Consider the following 25484-nt stretch of genomic DNA (forward strand, 5'->3'; position numbering starts at 1 on the left):
ACAATATAGCACCCCTCACATCCTAGGTTTGCAATATGCTTACTGGATTTTAGAAGTGAGTGGACGTATAAACATCAAATGACATGAAGGCAAGTGCTATGGAGGGAACAGAGGAATTAGAAATTAGCAAAATCTTCTTGGAGGAGTTGAAATTTGTCAGGAGTTTTAAAGATGATTAGGAAGCAGCCAAAGGAAAAAACAGAAAAGTAAAGAGTCAAGAAAAAAATGTAGTAGTACCCACGCGGTGGGAGCATGTTTTACTATGAACAGTTTACCATGACTGAAATTAAAGGCAGGGGAATAAGATGTACAGAAGTTGTGCTCCTTTGAATACTATCACTTCCATTAATTCAGCCGGACACAGTACTCTTTCCTTTAGCATTTGCATCACCCCGCTTGCTTAATATAAATTGCTATGAACCCAGAGCTCCCCCTTCTTTGACTTCCAGATTTAATTTTCATTGTTAAATCTAAAATCAGGATTTATTTGACTATTTCTGGCAAGTCCTTTATCACATAAACAAGGAATCCCAAAGTCATAAGGAATCTTAACAGTCACCAGATAAACGTTCTGGGAAGCATTTATTTTGATCTGCTATAGTCATATCTCCTTTGCAGGCACATGGAATTTCTATCCTTCTCTCACGGCACTTTATGTTTTGTCTCAGAGTATATTTGTTGATACACACATTCTTACTCTCCCACTGGACTGCATGCTCTTTAAGTGCAACCTACATTCTTCTTTATCTCATATTCCTCCAGTGCTCAATCATCAAAAGCTCTGCATAAAATCATCTTTTAATCCAATTCTGTCAGCTCTAGCAGCCTCTGTCAAGTCCCACCTATGTGCTCACCCCTGGATACAGCCTCAGGGTTACCTTCAGTCAAGATGAGCTGCTCCAGCCTTTCTCCTGAAACCCAGTCAAGCCACAGGCAGAACCTCTCCCCTCTTTTTCACACTAATGATGCCACATTATATCCTTTTTTCCCCACTACTTCTATTTTATGGATTAGGATTTAATACCCTGATTTTTTAAAAATGGAACAAGTTCCAAATAAACAAACCATCTTGTTTGTAAGCTACAGAATATCTGCATTTCAGAAATTATCAGATTTCCCGACAGATGTTTGAAGCCTAGAATCATCAATAGCCTTTCCTGTCCCATCTTTTGTTCCTCTGACAAAGTTACTGTGCTTCCTTGAGACTTCCTGTTTGAATAACCACACACTTGGGTGTTCAAACTCCCATGTGTCCATTATTCACCATAAAAGGGACCTGAGGAAGTAACCAGGCAGTTGAACACAAAACGATGTATGAACAAAAACAGCTGTGTGTTAGCGGGAGGCACAAAAAGACAGCAGGGATCCAGGCAATGCTGTGAATTTCAAACACAAGGTCTCTTCAGTCAGGCATGGTTAAAAGGCTGCTGACTCAGAGCATCAGTTGCCCATTTCATAATTGAAAACCACTAGAGATGTGAAGAAGTCCGTGTCTAGTTACATTCAGAGTCTCACCCCAACACCACCCTCACCAACAGTCTCCCTTGAGGGAACAAAGCAGCCTCTCCTCTCACAGAAATGTCAATACCAACTCAAAGGTTTTCACCGAAAATTTAATGCCTATTCTATTTCCCAATCCAAAAAGCAGATCCCTACTTTTCCCCAGGGATTCTAAAAGGAAAAACAGAGGAAAGCACAGATAGAGACAGACACAGAACAACACATGACAGACAGCACAGAAAACAAATCTGTACTACAAACATCTGGGAAGTATGTTAATTCCAGAATCAGTGTCCATCTTGAAATGGCCTGTATTCACCCTAGACGCCTGTGCCAGGACGTAAGAGATCTAAAGTGGACATATGTTTTAAACCTGATTAGAATGGCTACAAAACTGAATGATCCTGAAGTCTACCCAGGAGTCGATGCTACTTCAGCGCATGTGGCAAAAACACTGAAAACAGTAATAACCCAGCAAAAGCCTTTAAAGCAATCCTGACAATAAACAAATTTTATTACAGCTGCATTACAGATGTTCCCGCAAATGCTTATAATTTGTAGAATTCTAAGAATTTATAGTCTCCAATAGATTTTCTATCCCATGAACTTGTCTAAAATACCACAAATTCAAAACTATGTATGGACTGCTCCGAAAGTTAATCCAAGACACTGAAGGCCACTGATCATGACCCTTTACCCAAGAAGGGGCAATCACATGACCAAAGCAATTCAAGTACACAATTGCTCTTTTGGTTTCTAGCCCTCCCCCAACCTCACCACAATCTTTACCCTTAGTCCCTTGTTTATTCCCACCTCCAAAAGAACACAATTTCAATGAAAATTCTGGCATGCTCAACTCTATCAGATCACGATCCAGAATTTTTTTAGAAAAAATTCTTTAAACTTAGTGGCATCAAAACAGATGACGTCACCAGCACCATCAAAATAGGGGTACGCCTCTAATTGGGATTTGTGATGCCAGGGCAGGAAAATATCACTTCCCAGTCCCTGCCAGTGAAAACTCAAAAAAAGCTATTCAGCTCATTTCATCATGCTGTCACTACCCCGCTTCTAAAAACTGCAAAACTTTTTCCTTGGAAATCATTGGGATCCCTTCACTCTCTCTGGAGAAAGTTGATGGAAAAGCCCTGAGAAAACGTTTATGTATTTATATTTTACCAACTGACCAAAAACAAAACAAAATAAAAAACAACGGAGACAAGGGAGGACATTGAGGACATTCTAAACCCAACACTCAGCCCTCTGGTGTAGCACAGGGTGCCGCCACCCACTCTCCCTATAAGAAAGGAAACTGAGCAAGAGCATTTAAAAATCATCTGTGGGCCGGGCGCGGTGGCTCATGCCTGTAATCCCAGCACTTTGGGAGGCGGGTAGATCACAAGGTCAGGAGATCGAGACCACGGTGAAACCCCGTCTCTACTAAAAATACAAAAAAATTAGCTGGACGTGTTGGCGGGCGCCTGTAGTCCCAGCTACTTGGGAGGCTGAGGCCGGAGAATGGCGTGAACCTGGGAGGCGGAGCTTGCAGTGAGCCGAGATCGCGCCACTGCACTCCAGTCTGGGCAACAGAGCAGGACTCCGTCTCAAAAAAAAAAAAAAAATTCATCTGTGGGCCAGGAGCGGCAGCTCAGGCCTGTAATCTCAGGACTTTAGGTGGGTAGATCACCTGACGTCAGGAGTTCTAGACCAGCCTGGCTAACATGGTAAAACTCCATCTTTACTAAAAATACAAAAATTAGCCAGGCATGGGGGCCCACGGCTGCAGTCCCAGCTACTCAGGAGGCTAAGGCAGGACAATTGCTTGAACCCAGGAGAAAGAAGTTGCAGTGAGCTGAGATCACACCACTGCACTACAGCCTGGGCAACAGAGCAAGACTGTCTCAAAAAAAAAAAAAAAAAAGTACATACAATGTATACTAAACAGGTCTGTAAAGAAAGCAGAAAAGGCAGGGCAGTGATTCAGTAATACTTAGTATATTTAATCAGCCAACTCAAACCTGTAAAGTTCTACTATAGTCAGAAGAGTTCTGACTTTTTTTAAAAAGGGGATGGGGCATGAGGGAGAAAAAACAATCGTAGAATTTTAAGTTCTAGAAGTAGAGGTAGAGTGTGGTGGGAGAGCAAAAGAAAACACATTGTAAATACATGTCCTAATGGGAACTATGATCCCTTTCTTCAAAAATAAAACCAAAAAAAGTTAAGGTATCTAAGAGTCCTCTGACTGAACCTTAGCCCAGCAACACTCTGGGGAAACTAAAGAAAAAAGGAGGGAGGCAGAAAGAGAGAGGGGAAGATGGAAAGAGAGACTTACAGATTTGCAAATTCACATATACAGACATCAAAGTGAATGGTATCACTTCTGAATCTGAATAATGTTAATACTGACAAAGAAAGCTCCCGGGACTACAGTAGCTATCTATCCATCAATTAACAAAAGGTGGGTTAGACCTATTCAGTTAGCAAACTTTAACAACAAAACATACCACGTAAGGGTTAGAATTTACTTGGAGCAGAGAGGGAAAGAACTAGAATGTGAAGATAGACCAGGCAGCCTTATCTTTAATAATGTCAGATAAAGTAAGCAAGTGAACTAAACTCAGCAATTCTCAACAACCAGAAAGAAGTCATGGATAAGGCAGAAAGGAGATAAGATGGTGGCATTCCCTGTATAAATGAAAGCACTGACCATCCCTGAGGAAATGGGATAGGGTACACTTTTCCTGTCAGACACTGATAAAATCCAGGACCTCACTCTGAAATTCAATAAATTCCTTAGAAATTCCTAGAACCATTAACAACTGAATATCATGCAACTAGTTCAAGTACCCAAAACCTACAAGTCTTCCATTGAAAACAATCCTTTGGGCCAGGTGCGGCGGCTCACGCCTGTAATCCCAGCACTTTGGGAGGCCAAGGTAGATGGATCACCTGAGGTCAGGAGTTCGAGGCTAGCCTGACCAACATGCTGAAACCCCATCTCTACTAAAAATACAAAAATTAGCCAGGCGTGGTGGTGGGCGCCTGTAATTCCAGCTACTCAGGAGGCTGAGACAGAATTGCTTGAACCCAGGAGGTGGAGGTTGCAGTAAGCCAAGATCGTGCCACTGCATTCCAGCCTGGGTGACAAGAGTGAAACACCATCTAAAAAACAAAAAACAAAAAAAAAAAGAAAAAAAGAAAAAAGAAAACAATCCTTTGTTCTTCACAAATAAGAGTAATGTCTTTCTCACAGAGGATCCAGTTGAAAGAATTCATTCGGTTGCGCGCAGTGGCTCACGTCTGCAATCCCAGCACTTTGGGAGGCCAAGGCGGGCAATCACTTGAGGTCGGGAGCCTGGCCAACATGGTGAACTCCCATCTCTACTAAAAATACAAAAATTAGCTGGGTGTGGTAGCACATGCCTGTAATTGCAGCTACTCAGGAGGCTGAGGCAGGAGAATCGCTTGAACCCAGGAGGCAGAGGTAGCAGTGCACCAAGATCACGCCATTGCACTCCAGCCTGGCAACAGAATAAAACTCTGTATCAAAAAAAAAAAAAAAAAAAAAAGGCAAGGTGTGGTGGCTCACGCCAGTAATCCCAGCACTTTGGGAGGCCAAGGCGGGTAGATCACCTGGTCAGGAGTTGGAGACCATCCTGGCTAACATGGCGAAACCCCATCTCTACTAAAAAATCCAAAAATCAGCTGGGCACAGTGGTAAGTACCTGTAATCCCAGCTACTCAGGAGGCTGAGGCAGAAGAACCACTTGAACCTGGGAGGCAGAGGTTGCAGTGAGCCGAGATTGCGCCACTGCACTCTAGCCTGGGAGACAGAGCAAGACCCCGTCTCAAAAAAAAAAAAAAAAAGAATTAATTCAAGCGCAAAGAGTGAGGGCAGTCGTCCAGGAAACATTGACGCTAAAGAATGGTGCTCAGCACTCCGCAGTGTTGGGAAAGGTGAAGATCATTTATATGGGCAAAAATAGGGGAGTAGAACAGAATTACAACATTTTCTATATAAAGCTAACATACAGATACAAGATTTGATTGGTTACTATTATACTCTAAGGGGGTTGCTTAACATTCCATTGTAAAGCAATAACAATCACAGGGGTCTCTACCTCTAGCTTCACTTAGTCTAGGTTTGAATAAAGAATAGGGTATCTGGTTATACATAACGTCTCAACACAAAGGTCCCTAAGCAACTGTCACGCACCAGAGAAGACAAACAGCTACGCTATGTGACTCAGTTTCCAGGGCCTAACTTTTCCCTTTGGCATAATAAATTCAGAAGGTGTAGAAATTTTCTTTTCACAAGTAGAGCATATTTTTTTCTATCAATAGACACTGACAAAATCCAGGACCTCATTCTCAAATTCAATAAACTCCTTAGAAATTTCTAGAAGCATTAACAGCTAAATATCATACAACTAGTACATGTGCCCAAAACCTAAAATTCTTCCACTGAAAACAATCCTCAGCTGGGCATGGTGGCTTACACCTGTAATCCCAGCACTTTGGAAGGCCGAGGCAGGAGAACTGTTTGAGGCCAGGAGTTCGGGTCCAGTCTGGGCAACATAGAGAGACCTCATCTCTACAAAAAAATAAAATTAGCTAGGCATGGTGGTATATGCCTGTAGTCCTAGCTACTCAGGAGGCTGAGGTAGGAGGTTTGCTTGAGCCCAGGTGTTTGAGGCTGCAATGAAATGCGATTGTGCCACTGCACCCCAACCTGGATGACAGAGCAAAACCCTGTCTAAATAAAAAAATATGTATTTTTAATTAAAAAAAAAATCCTCTGTTCTTCAAGGATAAGTGTAAAGCCCTTTTAACAGGAGCAATCTAAATCCAGAGATCCTCAAGCAGTGGTCTATCAGAGAAACAATGCTTAGTTCTTTAGCACTCTCATTTCTCTCCTCAATTTGAGGTCTTCCTAGAATTCACTTTCACTTACAGCAGGTCTGACCTAACATGGCAGAGTGGCAGAAGCAAAATCTATGTATCAAAGCAGGTCTGGATTTCAACCTATGCAACCTCAGAAAAGTCACTAGTCATACAATTATTCCCCAGGGGTTAACAATAGTTCTCAAGTCTGAAGAATTCAAAGAGGTAACCAGCAGGCACTTGACAAAAGGTAATTCACTTTCTTTTGTCACCCAGCTTTCAAGTTCTTCTTCTCCCCAGAATCCATCTGGCACATCCTCATTGCTCCATGAATGGCAAATAATGCCTTCACCATTATCTAACTACTTTTAGATCTTTATTCAAACAACTCTACCTTCCTGGAAAAACTCTACACTCATGTCTATTACTTTTCTTCAAGATCCAGGAAGCTTTCCTGGCTGACTTCAATCCCTACTCTTCAAAATGCTCCGCAGGTATTCTCCCAACAATTTAAAAAGTTTCAACTGGGCTGGGCGCGGTGGCTCACTCCTGTAAACCCAGGACTTTGGGAGGTGGAGGCAGGCAGATCACGAGGTCAGGAGTTCGAGACCAGTCTGACCAATATGATGAAACCCCGACTCTACTAAAAATACAAAAATTAGCTGGGCATGGTGTCGTGTGCCTATAGAGTCTCAGCTACTCAGGAGGCTGAGGCAGGAGAATCGCTTGAACCCGGGAGACGGAGGTTGCAGTGAGCTGAGATCGTGCCACTGTACTCCAGCCTGGGCAACAGAGCAAGACTCCATCTCAGAAAAAAAGTTTCAACTGAATTATTTTGCCTACAGGTCAATGTTTCTGTCTGATCTCCTCAAATACATTACAAATAAAAGTATCTTTAGGATATAAAAAGCACCTTCAATATCTATCATAACTCACACACCCCATACTACAACATCTATGAGTGAACCATTCCCCCCCCAGCAGTCTTATTTACATAAGTCCTTTGTCCACTAATTAGAATCAAAATGCAATAAAGCTCACCTCATTTTAAGCAGGTAGATCTTTTCAGATCATTGGAAATATTTCATAGCTTTGTAAGTTTCTCCGGCCAGGCACAGTGGCTCACGCCTGTAATCCCAGCACTTTGGGAGACCGAGACCAGCCTGGCTAACATGGTGAAACCTGATCTCTACTAAAAAAAAAAAATACAAAAAACCTAGCCGGGCATGGTGGTGTGTGCCTGTAATCCCAGCTACTCGGGAGGCTGAGACAGGAGAATCGCTTGAACCTGGGAGGTGGAGGCTGCAGTGAGCCAAGATCATGCCACTGCACTCCAGCCTGGGCAAAAGACTGAGACTGTCTCAAAAATAAATAAATAAATAAATAAATAAATAAATAAGTTTCTCCAAGAAAGCCACATAATTCAAACTTCAGACTTTTTATTTCTAAAAGGCTCAATAAGAGAAAGCCATTACCTAGACCATGTTTAGATGAATGAAGATGGGGTCTTCCCATATTTAAGTGGTATGTGGAACATTTATGTTTCACCATGGAAATTAAATAGCAAGTTACATAAGCACCAGACATTGTGACCAAAGCATATGCCACGGAAAGACATTCTTAAAGAATTCTCTAAACCTGCAGCAAAACCCACAGACTTATCATCTTACCACATCAAACGATGAAGCATCAACCAAAACCACTACCTGCTTAAAGTGAGGTGAGAACAGAGGACCGCTCTTCCCCAGGTTTCCCATGCTGCACTGCCTGAGGCGTCTATCAAGCATGATCGTATGAGAGGGCTCTGCAGGTACTTCAATGAAAATGGGCTCATAACTCAATTAAAACCAGCTAGTTCACTGATGTGATCACTCAACAAGTATCTGTCAATGCCTATTAATGCCAGCAACTTTTGGTAGAGGGGAGAAAGACAGTAAGAGAAATATATTTTAGATGATGAAGCCTCACATGGTGTTCTCTTCTATTCTAAGCCAAAAATCATAGCAAAAAAAAAAAAAACAATTACATTATATTGTACAATTGGCTGAGAGTTTCTTAATTAACTTTTTTATTTGAGGAATAATTTACATATAATGAAGGATACAAATATTAAATGTATAGCTCTGAAATTTTACATATGTAAAATTTATTCTTGAGCTCCACCCAGCTCAAGAATAGAACACAAAATCAGAACTCTAAAGAAGACGGGAAAAAAAGAGACTGGTCATTAACCAGGTCTCTGAAAACAGACAGGTACCTGTATAGTCACTGCCACAATCATTCTGGTTAGCAGAAACTTTCATGCATACACAGTACTGTGATTTATCATCATGAAACAAAATTTACTGAGTCCTTAACTCTACACAGGACCACATACCAAATTCAAGAAAAGGAAAAAGAGGCCAGGCATGGTGACTCATACCTCTATTCCCAGCCCTGTGGGAGGCCAAGGCAAGAGGATCACTTGCACCTAGGAGGTCAAGGCTGCAGTGAGCTCTGATTGCACCACTGCACTTCCAGCTTGGCAACAGAGTGAGACTTTGTCTCTTTTAAAAAAAAAAAAAAAAAAGCAAGCAATGTGAAGAAGACTGATTCTGAATTAATATCTCCTCCAACTTTCAAAACAAAAAGATAAAATAACAAAAATCTAAAAATAAAACAATCCAACGTTGGCCTCAATATAAGAGGAAGCAGCCACACGCGGTTGGAAACAAAGAGTAAAAGAAGGGAACTGAGGAAATGTAACTCCTAAAGTTCAAAAGAAATAAGGTAAATCCCCTTATTCATTTCCCAGCCTTACCATAAGGTTCTTCTCCCACAAGAGATCTGAGGGTGCCATTGGCTAAGAAAGAGTGAAGTCTGCTTTATTCTATTTCATGAATATGTAGCTGTACCAGGCTGACTGGGCCCACTTATTTCAGGCTGGCCCCTAGAAGAGCACACGCATAGAAAAGCAGACACACTTAATTAGTGCCACCCTAGTCTGGTGCAGTACTCTAAAATCTCAGGAATGTTTCTATAAATGGGTTTTCTGGTAACCCCTATTAGCAAGCTGTCAGTTTTAGACCCAAATGAGCAAACACCTAACTTTATCATGTCACAAGAAAGGGGATGCTTGCAAATTCCAGCAGGGCCCTCTTACACAGGTGGTTTGTTTTTTTTTTTTTTTTAATCTTTTTTTTCTTATTTTTAAATTATTTTATTTTACTCTATTCTTCTCCACAGGGCAAGTTCTATCTTAAGTCTTATAACAAGCAACCAAGGCAAAGTAATAAAATCAGCACAAAACATCTTGAAATTATACACTTTCAAGCTGACAACTTAAAAGAAACATTAATCCCATATTTTTAAAAACCTCAGAAATTTTCAGCAGTAAAAATAAACAAACAGCTCTGCTCTAAACTTTAACACCTTTCCCTAAAACCCAAACAGAACAGTGGTAGAGCTGTCAATAAAGTCCAGCAGGAAAAATGAACAAGAAGCAGGGCCGGGTATGGTGTCTCAGGCCTGTACTCCCAGCACTTTGGGAAGCCGAGACGCGCAGATCACCTGAGGTCGGGAGTTCCAAACCAGCCTGACCAACATGGTAAAACCCCCTCTCTACTAAAAATACAAAACTAGCTGGGTGTGGTGGCACATGCCTGTAATCCCAGCTATTCGGGAGGCTGAGGAAGGAGAATCTCTTGAACCTGGGAGGCGGAGGTTGCAGTGAGCCAAGATCATGCCACCGCACTCCAGCCTGGGTGACAAGAGAGAAACTCTGTCAAAAAAAAAAAAAAAGAAGCAACTGTTGCTGCTGCCTATTAACTCTAGATGAATATGTGGTTACTGCTCAACAGCCTAACCACTTTAATGTGGAATACACTGGGCTATACCATACTCTACATTTACAGTTCTTCACTATCCTAAAGAGACAGTATGCCTATCTTCTAAATCTACTCATGATGACTTCACTAAACTTAAAAAGATGCTATATACAACAAGCAAATAAGATACTTCATTGTAACCTCTCCCCTCAACTGCTTAATAATTCCCTTTAAGAATCTATTTCAACAATGAACATGTGAATATACATATTTTATTTAATTTTTGAGATAGCGTCTATGTCGTCCAGGCTCGGGTGTAGTGGGTATTCAACAGGCGCAATCATGGTGTACTACAGCCTCAAACTTCTTAGCTCAAGTGATCCCTCTGCCTCAGCCTCCCAAGTAGCTGAAACTATAGAATATATATATGCTTTAAATAAAATTTGCTTATGTCCATTTTTAAAGGAAAAAAACACAAATTAACATTTCAGAAATACATATTCACATGTGAGAATTCATGAGTTTTCTCCTAAGATTTATTTAGGCTGACTTCAAGTCACATAACAGTCTAATTTTTACCCAAAAAAGGACAGTCATAGGCCTTTCCAATTCCATACCTTAGCCATGGACTGGACTTGGCTAAGAAGGCCATCATTTGCCTACCCCCAAATAGAGACACATGGGCCTCTGCATCTACACCTCATCTAAGAATGAGGTCAGGGCAATGATCCCCTGAATCACTACACATCCAGGAATTTGCATTGGTGCTAATACATAACAAAAAATTAACCAATACTAGTCATCTTTAACTGAACTAAAAGATTACTAAACCCCTGACTCGTCCTTCAAAAACTTCATGGTTTAAAGGTGGAAACAGACAAGTAAAGAAACAGATAATCCTGTGTGATAGGGACTGTGATAAATACCCACAGGGTGGTGTGAGTGGGAGACCTAATCCAAGCCAGGGAGTAGGGCAGAAAGGGGAGAGAGAGAGAGAGAAACGGGGGAAGGAGTCCTAAAGGATATTAACACCTGGGAGAAGTGTTCCAAACCAAAGAACAGCCCTGTGAGCACACGAAGCGACAAAAGGGTCCAGATCTTAAAGTACCCTGTACACCATGCCAAGGAGTTTGGACTTCATCCTAAAATCTTGAGGAACCACTGCAGAATTTTTAGCTGCAAAATTGTATAATCAGATTTGCATTTTAGAACCATCACTCAGTCCAAAGGATGGCTGCCCAAATATAAAGGGCAAAGCTGGAGGTAGAAAGCCCACCAGTTTATTAGGAGGCTGTGGCAACAATCCAGGTGAAATGCAATGGGAACTTACAGTAAAGCAGGGACAAAGAGGATGGAAAGATAAGCATTCAAGACACATAGTGCCTAGATACAGAAGGTAAAAGTAGAGTCTTGGACAGATTATAGTAAGGATTGGTGGGAAAGAAAGGAGTGAAGTTACAGCTACCCAGAACTGACCCACCTCACAGCAGTGGATCCTAACTGTTTCCCAGGGTAGTCTTTACTCATGAAGCCTGTCAAGCATGGTTCTTTCAGGAGAGACTTGGGCAACATAAGTTGACAGCCTCAGGGTTAGACAGCAGTGTAGTTCATTAACATAGGGAATACCAAAAGAGCTTTGAGTTGGGTAAGACAACAAGAAGTGAATTTAGTTTTGAATATGGTCTCTGGATATCCCAAATTGACCAGAACCAACAAGTTTTCAGATATGGAAAAAGAGGTGACTAGAAATACAACTTCAGAATTTAAAAATTTACAAATGAAGTTGCAAATAAAGCCTTGAGACCAACATGAGTTCATCTACAAAGCGTGAACAGCATGAAAAGACAGGAATCTAGGAACATAAATAAAAAGGAGTAAGGCCAGGCGCGGTGGCTCACGCCTGTAATCCCTGCACTTTGGGAGGCCCAGGCGGGCGCATCACGAGGTCAGGAGATCGAGAGCATCCTGGCTAACACGGTGAAATCCAGTGTCTACTAAAACTACAAAAAATTAGCCGCGCGTGGTGGTGGCGGACGCCTGTAGTCCCAGCTACTCGGGAGGCTGAGGCAGGAGAATGGCATGAACCCGGGAGGTGAAGCTTGCAGTGAGCCAAGATGGGGCCACTGCACTCCAGCCTGGGCGACAGAGCGAGACTCATCCAACAAAAAAATAAATAAATAAAAATAAAAAATAAAACAAAAATAAAAAGGAGTAGGCAGGAGAAAAAACAAGGAAAACCAAAGGAGTATGGTATCTCTGAACCAGGGTATACATGAAATTTTTAAAGTGGCTTAGGATAAAGTAGACATTCTTTTGACAGACTCGTTAGAGAAGCTGCAAGCTGCAAGAACGAATGCAATCAACTAAGTAGTCAAAGACTTATCTCCCCCATGACTTTTGGCAAATCACAACCCTAAGCATCTTTGCCTTCATCGCATTGTGAGAAATCTCATCAGTGATAAATTGGAGGCCTTATAAGCTGTAAAATGTAAAATACAGACATCCTTGATTTATTATTGTAATGTCATTATGAGTGTATAAATTCCTAATAGAGTATAATCTTCTGAAGACAGGACCCTCAATCTTCTACATCTTTCTATCAGGTACAGTGGTATATACTTCAAGAGTATTTTTTAAAACGTTTGCAGAATATCTGCCAATAACATGAGAAAGTATGCACAGGAGGAAGGAGTGCATAGCAAAAGACACACCCAATTTTTAAAAATTATTTAGAATTGAAATAGTCAAAACTTGATTCCTCCCACATATGTGACCAATGACAAATGGAAGAGGTGAGCTCAGGATGCCTTATAGCTCCAACTTCTCACCTAATGTGTAAATTCTTTTTTGAATGCCCTTAGAATGGAGAAGGAATTTGGAGAAAAAGCAGTGAACTGTAGAACAGGAAAACAGCCAACAGCAACTTTATAAAACTGTGTTCAACAACTGCTGGCCATTAAGGAAGAGCTCCTTAACTCCTCAAGTTGCAACCTGCAAAATGTAAATCAGGCCTTTGTGAGACAAACTAAAATAGTGTCCCCTCAGGGTGCACAAATACCACAGTGAAGTCACCACAGTGAGCTATTCCCTGACACAGTCAGAACCCACCTTGCAAAGGTTTTTCCTGGAGGGAGAAATTGCCATTTGTTCCATGTTAAATACATACACACTCAGCAGAGGACCAAAGAGAATAAATGGCAATAGCCTATATATCAATTATTCTAATTTACACACACACAAAAAGATATTCAGATACAGATTTAAAAGCTTCATTTAATCACTACTGGTTCCTACAGTTTATGAGGAGCTTGGAAACTAATCTAGTCTCAGTGTTAATTTTAGGAGTTCCATAAACTTTGGATTGGGTTGGTTTTATAAGCACTCTTTTCCTTAATCTAACTGTTTTTAGAAAAAGGAAAAGCTACCTTTCTCAAGATTAGGATCCTGTCTGCCAAGTTTCCATCCACAATGATTATCAAATTAATTAAAGGGGCTGTTTAATAAAAGGCAAATCCTCAGCTACAATCATAGTATCAACTACCCCACTAGTACTGATAAAAACTTACTATAAGACATAAAAGCCAAACTTTTTAACAGCAATTGAATAATCCATCCAGAAGTTGACGGCGAAACAAAAAAGGCTTCTTTTTAGAAAAGGGTGGCTGGTTGAGATTTCTCCCCATAACAAGCAGAAAGTGCAATTCTGGTTCCCATAGCAACTTTAACTCTTTTTATCCGAGGACACACTACACCCTGCACCCTGGATTACTGTGTATGGTGCTTTTAAGTTTTAACATGGCCGTTTTCAAAATCAACGCTGATTTTCCTGGCTTTTGTACAGCAAATGATGATACAGGTACAATAATCAGATTTGTATTTGCCATCTGTTAAAATACGCCTCAGCCTCCCAAAAAGTACCAGTTACAATGATCCTATAATTTGATATATACATGTGTATGCACGAAAAATTTCTAGAGGGTCATATTAATGTAAGAAATTGTGAATGGTGGTCTCTAGGACGTGGAGCTTAGCAGGCAGTGATAAAGAGACTCACTTGTCACTATACTTACTGTTTGAATTTACAATGTCATGTTTCATTTTTATAATTTAAAAAAGTCAGTGCCCAAACACTTACATAACTACTTACATTTCTTATGTACTATTTGACTGCTTATTTTAAAGTTTACTATACTGAAAGTTCAACATCAAAAGGAAGGCTAGAAAAGTGGTGGCTAGACCTAGCTCTTTCACACTACTCATTTCTAGTTTCACATGCTCTGTAAGGGCGAAGCACAATATGCATCACTTGCTTAAGGGTATGTGAAATTTGAACTGGAAGGGAGATTTAATAGATGCACAAAACAGTCATGGTACTTTAATTCATGGGAAATAATCAGTTAGCTGCAGCCCATGGAGTAACTGGAGTTGGGGAGTGAATATGCTGAACATCAAAACACACAGTGACACATAACACCTTGCATACTTGTCATAAATTGTTGATCAAAACATACATGTATACATATAATCTTATCATTAAAGACGAGGTGGGGAGGGGGGAGAGAAAGAGAAACCTCAACCTCACTACACACAAACCTTTCCCCCTTCCCACCTCCTCCACGACACATGACTTCTTCCAGGATGTCATTTCTGATCCAAGAACAAGTGTAAGTCAAGTATCCGAGTCAAGTTAGCTTAAGCTAAAAAGTACGTATTTTTACAGTTAATCACAATACTTGTAAGAAAATACTGTTAACTTACAAAGTTTTAAACTCAGTTTTATGAATTTTATTTAGCAACAATATTACCAAAAGTTGAGGGAAATTTCAGCAAAACCAAGTCCAAGCATAAAACATTTTATAGTAAAAAGTGATGTTAGAGGCAAACTCTAAGATCTCTTTTGACCTTTTAATCAACCATGACCCAAAGTTAACATACCTGCCTCCCAGTGGGAGCAATCTAACTTAACTGATACCAGCTTACTCTACCACATTATCTTTGCAACAGGGTAGTAATCACCGAGTAATCTATCTACCTCTGAAATCACCTTAAACGACCTTTAGCTACACAGTGCCTACAAGAGAAAATTCAGAGAGCCAAGAGCCCCACCTTTATGTAAATAAGAGACTGTTGTTCAGTAATTGTCGATTGAATTTCAGGCATCTGAGATTTGAGACATCAGGCAACGCCTTTTCTTTGAAAATTTTAAAATCTGAAAATGAACAAAATAAGACTTCAAGGGTATTCAAACTTGAACACAGAAACTTTAACAAGTCAAAAGTTAAACAAAAATACTTAGATACAAATTTCAAAAATAATTTTGACCAATCTAAAAAATATAACAGGAGAAAAAAAAGAGCAATCCCACACATCTTAGGAAACCCTCGGTCACTAGCTATGTCTTTAGAAAGGCACCTTTAAAAAACTGAACTCAGTGCACTTTACTTCTTCAATCCCTGAAAAACAGATACCTCATAGTATCATTTTATGAAATTATTTTCAAAATGTTTCATTTGTTTAATGACTCAACTGCAAATAAGATGTTAAATAATTCTGCTTTTCTAACACTTATTCCACACACAATAATTTAATCCCACTTTTCAAAGTACTTTTTGTAAGTCAAATTCTTTCTCTGGAATCCTGATACTTAAATAAAGTTTAGTGTACCGGAGAGCAGCAAAACCATGATCAAAAGAACCATTTGCCAACAACATGTTCCTTTCCAACACCCCTAAGGGATATTAGCCTCACAGAATTACCCTCCCTTGACAGAAGAATGGCTTGGGGCAGTCTGTTCTCTCTGGAAGTTCGTTAGTACCAGCTACTGGTAATAATCAAGCCTTCCAAGGCAATGGGGAGTGAAGCGCTAAGTCAAACGTCAGTTTCTCACACATCGGTTCCTCGGTTAAACACAATAATGAAACTTTCTGCCTATTTACATATCTCAATAGATGAGGAAAAACTTACCTAGATCGAACATTATTTTTGGTACTTCCAGATACACATGTCCATCCTCATCCACTGCCCTGCCATGAAGTTTTCTATACATCCCTTTCCTGATTTCTGAAAGATCACTTATACGTGTTTCTACACTTGCTTTGAATGAAAGCAAAAGGGAAGACAGTAAAGGAGAGCCTTTTTACCCAGGGACAAGGCTGTGCCCAGCAATTACAGTGAGTGCACTTCCTTTTGTTTATTCTGCACCAGGATTAGCAGTCAAATCGCTCTGTGGCTTTTAAGGCTGAGCAGCTATAAAGAACAATAACTTCAAAAGTGAATTTATGTTTTAATTCCACATAAGCAATATAGGCAGCGAAGGCATTTGCTCCTCTCAAATTCCCCCTTAACAGAACAATCACCCTCAGCCCTGGAGGGACATCTAAACATTTTAAAGACGAAAATGTTACGGCAGACCTTCTTGTTTCTGATCCAAGTATGCGCTATGACGGCCTTGCTAGCAAAGAGAAAAGTGGGGATGGGAGTTTCTGATTAACGCTTCAGAAAAAAAAAAAAAAAAAAAACGTGGGGGGGAACCACAATCCTAACAGCCGAAATGCAGAATAATCAGAGAGCCAGAATCCCGTTAAGTCAGAAAGAACAGGAAAGCAGAGAGACTCGTGCGGAACATTCTGGCCCTCACGGGATGTTAAAAGCTAGATCTATTTCAGAAGTTGGAGAAAGGAGTTTCTGTGTGGCCCATGCCGGGGAACAGAGAGCCAACACGCGGCTGTCTGGGTCCGTGAGGCCGGCTACGGGGACGGAGCCGGTCCGGGAGCTGGGCTGCTGGCGAGCAGTAGCAGGGGACGGGGCTGTCACCGCTTACCCAGGTGCAGCGTGAGGTTGATGGAGCTGGGGTACTGCACCCCGGCCAGCATGGTCTGGCTTTGCCACCAGGTGGTGTCGGCCTGGTTGTTGTAGTCGGTCAGGAAGGCTGCCCCGTGCTGCAGGTGGGGCTGCCCGGCGTCGCACAGGTGACAGGACTTGGTGACCCCGGTCACCCCGGTCTGCACACAGTACTCCTCGGGCGGAGTCCCACACGTGTTGGTAGCCACCACGGTCACGTTGAAGGCGGCGTTGACGAACTCGGGCATGCAGCGCTGCGGCCGCCCGCCCTCGTCCGTGCACTCGTCCATGGCTGCCTGGGCACAGCCCGCCGCGGCGGCCGCCAGCACGGCCAACACGGGCCAGAGCCGCCCCCGGCGCCGCAGGGCCGGCGCGGCCCGCTGGCTCCCCCTCATCCCGCCGCCCGCACGCTGGGCCACGGCGAAGGCAAGGGCACCGGCGCGTTCCTCTAGCCTAGCGGCGTTCCCCGGAGGCCGCTTCGCTGCTTGAGCCTGGGGGCCCAGGGGCCTGACTCCCGGGCGGGCGGTGGCGGCGACTCGCGCCGGAGAGACTGACGGGCGGGCGCCCCTAGCGAGGACCGCGCTGCTCGCCGACCGCGGCCCCCGCGCGCCGCCTCCGCGCTTCCCTAACCTACCCCGCGAAGCAGCCTGCACTCCGCGCCGACCCCCGACTTCCGAGCGCGTGCCCGAGTGCGCGCCCCCGGGGAGGAAGGAGCAGGGGGTGGGATCGGCAGGGTCGGGTGGGGTCTGGGAGAGGAGAAAGCTCAACCCGGTCTCCTCTCAGCAACTCCCGCGGTCCCTGGGGCAACTCCCTGGCCCTGCGCGCCCCATGGACTGCGCGTCCGTCCCGGCGACTCCAGGCGGCGGCGGGGGCGGCGGCGTCTCGTGCTCGGGCCCGCGGCGCGCGACCGGGGGGAGGGGCGCGCGGGGTGGGCGGGGAGCCGGGGAGGGGGGTGGGGGAGGGGAGGGGAGGGGAGGGGAGGAGAGGGCGGCAGGATGGTGCATGCCGGGAGGGAAGGGCGGCCCCGCAGACCCGGCTCCCCGCGCGGGAGTCGCCGGGGTCCTCGGCCTCCGCGGCCTGGGAGACTCTGGGTTGCGGGAGGAGGCGGGGGAGGGCGCCTTAGAGGGGCGACGCCGGGTCAGGAGGTCGCTCGGGGTCGTCCCTGGGGCCTCGCGCCCATTTGGGCTGCGGCAGGAGGGTCCCCGCCCAGCCAGGTGTCGGCAGCAGCCCGCTGCTGCCCGGGGTCCCGCGCCAGCCCCTCCCGAACAGAAGTCCGGGGCGTCCATGGGCCGACACTGTCCCTGGAGAATCAGAAGGGCCCGCAGCAGCCAGATGAGTTTTGTGAAGCGATTTCCTGCCGCTGAATTAAAGTGTAACCAGTCGTTTTACCGGGGCAAGGAAGGAAGTGAAAAGGCTGGGAATGGAATGACATTTTTCCCTTGGGTACGCACGACCCACTGCGAAATTCTTCCGCTGTGTTGTTTGTGTTCCTCGGCTTGCCTTTAAAAGACTCGAAATTATGTGGATTCTGACATCCTCCTTTTCGGGCCTGCTGAGTCACGGAATGTTCTCAGTGCCAGAATGACTCAGTTCACAGAAACTGAGCCAGAAGATCATGAGTTTTAGTCCCTGAGCAGAACCTGGGCGCTTACCCAGGGCTGATATGGCAAGCAGAGACCAGGGCAAGGAGGCAGCAGCTTGAAACCCTTGGCGTCCCCAAGCAGAGAGGAAGGATGCACATAGTGGATGACACGGATTTGTTTTGTTCTAGCTTTTGAGGAACTTGATGATAAGTTGTGGATAATAAGTACACGGCAAAAACAGAACAAAAAAAAAAAAACCACATGCATAGTTTCGGACCCAGTTGTCCCATTAAGATAGGGATAATGGGAATCTGAAACAAGGAAATAAGCATATGTTAGGTGACTCTGGATAGTTAGGGTCAGTGTTAGACGCAGACTGCTAGTTAGGAAAACCTTAAGGATAATGTTCTGGTCGGATGAAGAAGGGAGGGGAATCTAGGGACGTATTACACGACTGAGCTTACTTAGCAAGTATGTTCATCACTGTTCCGTTTATTTGATGAGATGGGTGGAGATTATGGATGGCTAAAGGTGCCTCATTCTTGGCACCTTCTCTTTGGGAGAACTAAGTTGTGGGGGCTATAATAATTTTTTAATCCTTTCATACATGAGTTGAAGCAAAATAAATACGTTCATTTACACCTAGAGGGGATTATGTGCTCTCTCAGTCCTTCGTTGTACTTGAGAACAAACGTGGGCATATAAAACAAAAATAAGGATGTTAGTTGTAAATAAAGCTACAGATTTGTAATAAACGTGTCTGTATTTTAATAAACATGTTAATGAATTTGCGTTATTATACGTTTTTAGTACTTTGTTATATAGTGGCCAAAGAGTGGGTCTGTTTCCAACAATCAAAATAAAGGCAAGGAGACCCCCAAAGGCTGTGAAATCAACATAAATGGGTTTCTTTGTCATTGCTGCCTTTTGAGTCCTAATGTCCAAGATTAACATCAAGATATTACTTATGCGAATTTTCCGTAATTTAATTACCAGAGCCTATCTGATATTTGTAAAGCACATATAGAGACCTTGAATTAATCCCTCAATTCTCTTGCTTATAGAAATGTGTTACAGTGACAAACATCTGTTTTGAAAAGAGGTAAAGTGTAACCAGCCAGTGGGCTTGGTGATAAAAATTCTGCTCCGTTATTTGGATCTTGATTCAAACAAATCAATGGTTAAAACAGAATTTTTAAGACAATTTGAGAAATTTGAACACTAATTAGATGTTTGATGACATCAACGAATTATTTTAGCCACCTGGAGATGCCAGTCTACTAAATAGACTTAGTATTTAAAGAAAAAAAAAAGTGAAAGTGTGTAAAATTTTCTTTTACTGCAGGTTACCCCATTTTTCAAAAAACTCCAGAGCCTTTTGAATGCATGTTCTTAAGTGCTTAGAAATTTCATTATCAGCCGGGCGCGGTGGCTCACGCCTGTAATTCCAGCACTTTGGGAAGCCAAGGCGGAGGATTGCTTGAGTTCAAGACCAGCCCAGCCAACATAGTGAAACCCTGACTCTACTAAAATTACAAAAATTAGCCGGGCCGGCCGGGGTCGTTGGCTCACGCCTGTAATCCCAGCACTTTGGAAGGCTGAGGCAGGTGGATCACTTGAGGTCAGGAGTTCCAGACCAGCCTAGCCAACGTGGTGAAACCCCAACTCTACTAAAAAATACAAAAATTAGTTAGGTGTGGTGGCGCGCGCCTGTAATCCCAGCTACTCAGGCAGCTGAGGCAGGACAATCGCTTGAACTGGGGAGGGCGGAGGTTGCAGTGAGCCAAGATCACGCCACTGCACTCCAGCCTGAGCGACAGAGGAAGACTCTGTCTCAAAGAAAAAAAAAAAAAAATCATCCCGGCGTTGTGTCGCATGCCTGTAATCCCAGCTACTCGGGAAGCTGAGACAGTAGAATTACCTGAATCCAGGAGGTGGAAGTTACAATGAGCGAAATTGTACCACTGCACTCCAGCCTGGGTGAGGCTCTGTCTCAAGAAAGAGAAGAGAAGAGGGGAGGGGAGGGAGGGAGGGAGGGGAGGGAGGGGAGGGGAGGAGGAGGGGGAGGGAGGGAGGAAGGGATTATCTGGAAAGAGAGAGGAAGAAAGAAAAGGAAGAAAAGGAAGGAAAGAAAAGAGATAAAAGAAAAAGAAAGAAGAAAAGAAAAAAGAAAAGAGAATGGAGGGAGGGAGGGGGAGTGACATTCAATAGACAGGGACAGATGAAATGGAGCCCAGGAGCCCCTTTAAAGATAATTTGAAAGTTTAACATTAAATGGTGGATGGAATGAAAGAAAGGAAGAGGAATGAAGAAAATGGAAGGGATGGATAATGGTATAAAGAAGGAAACTTATGGAATGGGAAAGCAATCGAAAGGAAAGCTTGCTGTTGCCAGAAGAGGGCAGGTTACAAGGCAGGAAAAACAACCGATGTCTATCTACTACAGCAGGATTTAGAATGTGTGATATAATTAGAAAAATAATTTAAAAGTTTGCACTGACCTTTCCATTGCAACTTTGTCATTTTTTGTCTTTTTATAATTACCAATGCGTTTATTTTTTCAGTCCTTATTCTTTCTGACCTCATTTCCTTGTATTCTTCCCAAGCCTAAGCCTCACTATACCATATGCTTTATCTTTTTATATTTAGAAATGCAACCTAAACATAATAATTATTAATAATGATTGACAGTGTTAGCCTATATTTACATTCTATGTTACACTTTTCAAAATTACACGGAAGCGAAGAATGTTATCACCTATGTGGAGCTGAAGAAATTAAGGCTCAAAGAGATTAAGTAACCTCTGTAGACAAGTAGGAGGAAAGTCAGGCCGGGAACCTGCTCTTTCTGGCTCCCTGACCAATGCTGTTTCCTTTTCGGTTATATAAAGGTCATGATAGGAAAGAGGATAAGGGAAGAGCGTTCTCACATTCCCAAAGTTTTTAGGTTATCAAATAAGAATTTAAAATTAGGTAAAAATTAATGTGATACTGGAAGAGAATGACAATATCCCTCTTCAAAGTTACAATGACTACACATGATGCTTTGTGTTAGGTTTATAGATCCTGCCTAGGTCCTTGGTACAGATCCAAGCAAAACAAGATAAGGTATCTTTTGTGGCGAGCTCAGGTAAAGACAGGATTCCTCTTGTATGAGGTAAAACCCTTCCTTCCCACTCAGGCCCATGCACCCAATTCTTCTTTTTTTTTTCTTTTTTTTTTTTTTTTTTACAGAATTGCCCAAACTCCTTTGTTTTGAAAAAAAAAATTACTTTTCTAATAATAATCACACATATTTATGGAGTACCTAATGATGTTTTGATACATACAGTGTATATTCATCAAATGAGGGTGACTTGCATATATGTCACCTCAAACATTTATCTTTTTTTTTTTTTTAAGTCACCCACCCTGGAGTGCAATGGTGCAAACACAGCTCACTGCAGCCTCCAACTTCAGGGCTCAAGTGGTCATCCCACCTCAGCCTCCCGAGTAGCTGGTACCACAGGCATGGGCCACCATGCCCGACTAATTTTTTTTTAATTTTAGTGAAGATGTGGTCTCACCTTGTTGCCCAGGCTGATCTTGAACTTCTGGGTTCAAGCGATCCTCCCGCCTTGGCCTCCCGAAGGGCTGGAATTACAGGTGTGAGCCATCATGCCCAGTCATCATTTCTTTGTGTTAAGAACATTCAATATCCTCTCCTCTAGCTATTTAAAAATATATAATAAATTATTTTTAACTATAGTCAGCCTATAGTGCTATATGGAAAACTGGAATTTATTTCTCCTAACTAGCTGTAATTTTATATAATTTAACCAATCTGCATCTATCCCCCATCCCAACTACTTTTCCCAGTCTCTAGTAACCACTATTCTGCTCTCTACTTCTACAAGATTAACTTTTTTAGCTTCAACATATGAGTGAGAACATGTGGCAGTTGTCTTTCTATTCCTGGCTTATTTCACTTAACATAATGTCCTCCAGGCTCATCCATGTTGCTATGAATGACAGAATTTCACTCTTTTTAATGGTTGAATAGTATTCCATTGTGTGTGACTGTGTGTGTATACTATATTTTCTTTATTCAGTCATCTGTTGATGGACAGGTGGGTAGATTCCATATCTTAGCTGTTGTCAGTAATGTTGCAGTAAACTTAGGGAACAGATATATCTTCGGTGTACTGATTTCCTTTCTTTGAATATATATCCAGTAGTGGGATTGCCGGATTGTACAACAGTTCTATTTGTAGTTCTTTGAAGAACCTCAATACTGTTCTTCATAGTGACTGTACTTATTTACACTCTCACCAGCAGTATAAGGGTTCCCCTGTTTTTACCCATGCATCCAATGCAAACTATGTTTATCTCGTGATACTAGTTTTGAAAGAGAGACAAAAGGACACATCCCTAATTCATAATATTTAAACCAGAATTTTATTTATAACAATATACAAGTACAATAAAAAAGGAAGTATTTCCAAAAATGAGTAGCAAAGACCAACCTCACCCCACTCAAAATTTTCCCATGAAGAAAAGAGAGAACTTCACATCTCAAAAATCTTGTTATTCTGCTAACCAAATGCGAACTGTATCTCACTATAAAGAACAGAGATAAATACTCTTTTATGTGTAGATAACATGGTTTTATCATGGGAACTCAGAATTTCCTTAATAAGTTGTTGACCCTGACAGGGTTAACTGATTACTCTTAGAAAGAAAGGGTAATTTTTTTTTTTTTTTTTTTTTTTTTTTTTGAGATGTAGTCTCACTCTGTCTCCCAGGCTGCAGTGCAATGGCGTGATCTTGGCTCACTGCAACCTCTGCTGCCCAGGTTCAAGCAATTCTCCTGCCTCAGCCTCCCGAGTAGCTGGGATTACAGGCACCTGCCACCACGCCCGGCTAATTTTTGTAGTTTTTAGTAGTCGGGGTTTCACCTTCTTGGCCAGGCTGGTCTTGAATTCCTGACCTCGTGATCCACCCCCACTCAGCTTCCCAAAGTGTTGGGACTACAGGAGTAAGCCACCGCGCCCGACCAGGTAATTTTTTTAAAACCAAAGCTATTATTATTCGTAGTTTCCCCCAGAATTTAATTGTCTTATATTAAATAGTTTATCACCTCATTCCATTATGTTGGTATATATTGCAACAGATTTTTTTGGAGGATGTGCCTGGAAGTTATATTGTGCAAAATTAGAAGTTCACAGCTCTTTGAGTAATATTCTTTTTTGGGCTGTGGTGGAATGTTATAACACCAGCTTTTAAAAAAATTTCCAGCTGAAATTATTATGGTCCAGGCACAGAACTTAACGGCCTCCATCTCTAGTTTATATGTGTATTTGAACAAATGTTAATTACTTTTTCTTCCCACCCAAATTGTGTTTATTGTAATGACCAAATTAAAGCAAGATTTTAAAACATTTCCCCCATCATTCTATGCACTAAAATGGCTTTTTCATTTATCAGAACTCTCTCTCCTAGTTCATATCTTTCTTTTGTTGTAATAGACATCTTTTATTGAAATTCAGCGTAGATATAGAAAAGTACATAAAATCCAAGGGTATAGTTTGAAAGTCGGATGAGAGAATCACAAAGTGTATGCTCCTATGATCACTACCCAGGTCTAAAAATGAAATATTACCCTAACCCCAAAGCCCTGTCCTGTCCCTGGCCAGTCAGTATCCCCTACTTCTCCTCAAATGTAACACCAGTTCTTGCTTATGTCACTGCAGGTTAGTTTTGCTTGCTTTTGAATGCTATTTAAATGAAATCACATTGTATGTTGTGTGGGAATGGCTTGTTTTGGTCAATATTAGGTTTTGACATGTCAATTGATGTATGTGCAAAAATTCCTTATTTTTCCTTGTTGTATGCTATTCTATTGTATAAATACACTACAATTTATTTATTCATTTAACTGTTGTTGGACATTTCAGTAGTTTCCAGTTTGAAACTATTCTGAAGGATGTTACTATGTTTTTATCATCTTACTTGTCTTTTGCAGACACATTTTTTTACACACACACACTTTTGGTGGGTATATACATAGGAGTGGAATTGTTGGGTCATAGGGGTAGGCATATATTCAAATTTGGTAGGCAATACCAAACTGTTTTCCAAATTGGTTGTACCAATATTCGCTCCAATCAGCTGCATACAAGAGTTGCTGTTTCACCACATCCTCAACCATACTTGGTATTTTCGAGTGTTTTAAATTGTAGCTATTCTCGGCTAATATTATTTTGATATTGGCACTAAACTTGAGGCACTCTAACTCCTGTTTATATACGTATTTGCACAAAAGATAAATTATGTGTATTATTGGATTGTACTTTATAATTGGTGGGTTTAATTTCTAATTCCTTGATTACTAATTCAACTGGCCTCCTTTTCATATATTTATTAACCATTTGGGTATCTTCTTTTGTGCCACTTTATGTTTTTGCTAATTATTCTATTGAGTTGTCTTTCTCTTTCTTACTGATTTGTAGGGATTCTTTACCTATTTTGGATATAGTCTCCTTTCCTTGTGCTATGTGTTGCAAATGTCTTCTTTGTGGTTTGCCTTTTCCCTCTTCAATAGTGTTTCTCCTTTTGAAATTTTTATTATGAAAAAATTCAAACATAAGTAAAAGTGTTGGTGGGAATGTAAATTAGTTAAATCTCCATAGAACATATTATGGAGATTTCTCAAAGAATTAAAAATAAAACTACCATGCAACCCAGCAATCCCACTACTGGGTATCTACCCGAAGGAAAATAAATAGTTGTATCAAAAAGACATCTGCACTAGTATGTTTATCACAGCACTAATTATGATAGTAAAGGCATGAAATCAACCTAAGTATCCATTAACAGTGGATTGGGTAAAG

General features: G+C 41.9%; 1 protein-coding gene across 2 annotated transcripts in view; it reads right to left on the reverse strand.

Moving 5' to 3' along the window:
* The window catches only part of LAMC1 (laminin subunit gamma 1), a 121044-nt gene extending 103327 nt beyond the window's left edge, over nt 1–17717 (reverse strand). The window contains exon 1 of one of the 2 annotated variants that reach the window (XM_021929676.2): nt 17011–17717. In XM_021929676.2, the coding sequence (XP_021785368.1) occupies nt 17011–17425 (415 nt within the window). In that variant the 5' untranslated portion in view covers nt 17426–17717. Of the gene's footprint in view, nt 1–16154; nt 16977–17010 lie in introns of those variants that run through there. The other variant, XM_021929679.2, reaches the window with a different exon arrangement.
* Nucleotides 17718–25484: the final 7767 nt, after the last annotated feature.

The sequence above is a fragment of the Papio anubis genome, chromosome 1 (assembly GCF_008728515.1).
Source record: "Papio anubis isolate 15944 chromosome 1, Panubis1.0, whole genome shotgun sequence".
Taxonomy (NCBI): Eukaryota; Metazoa; Chordata; class Mammalia; order Primates; family Cercopithecidae; genus Papio; species Papio anubis.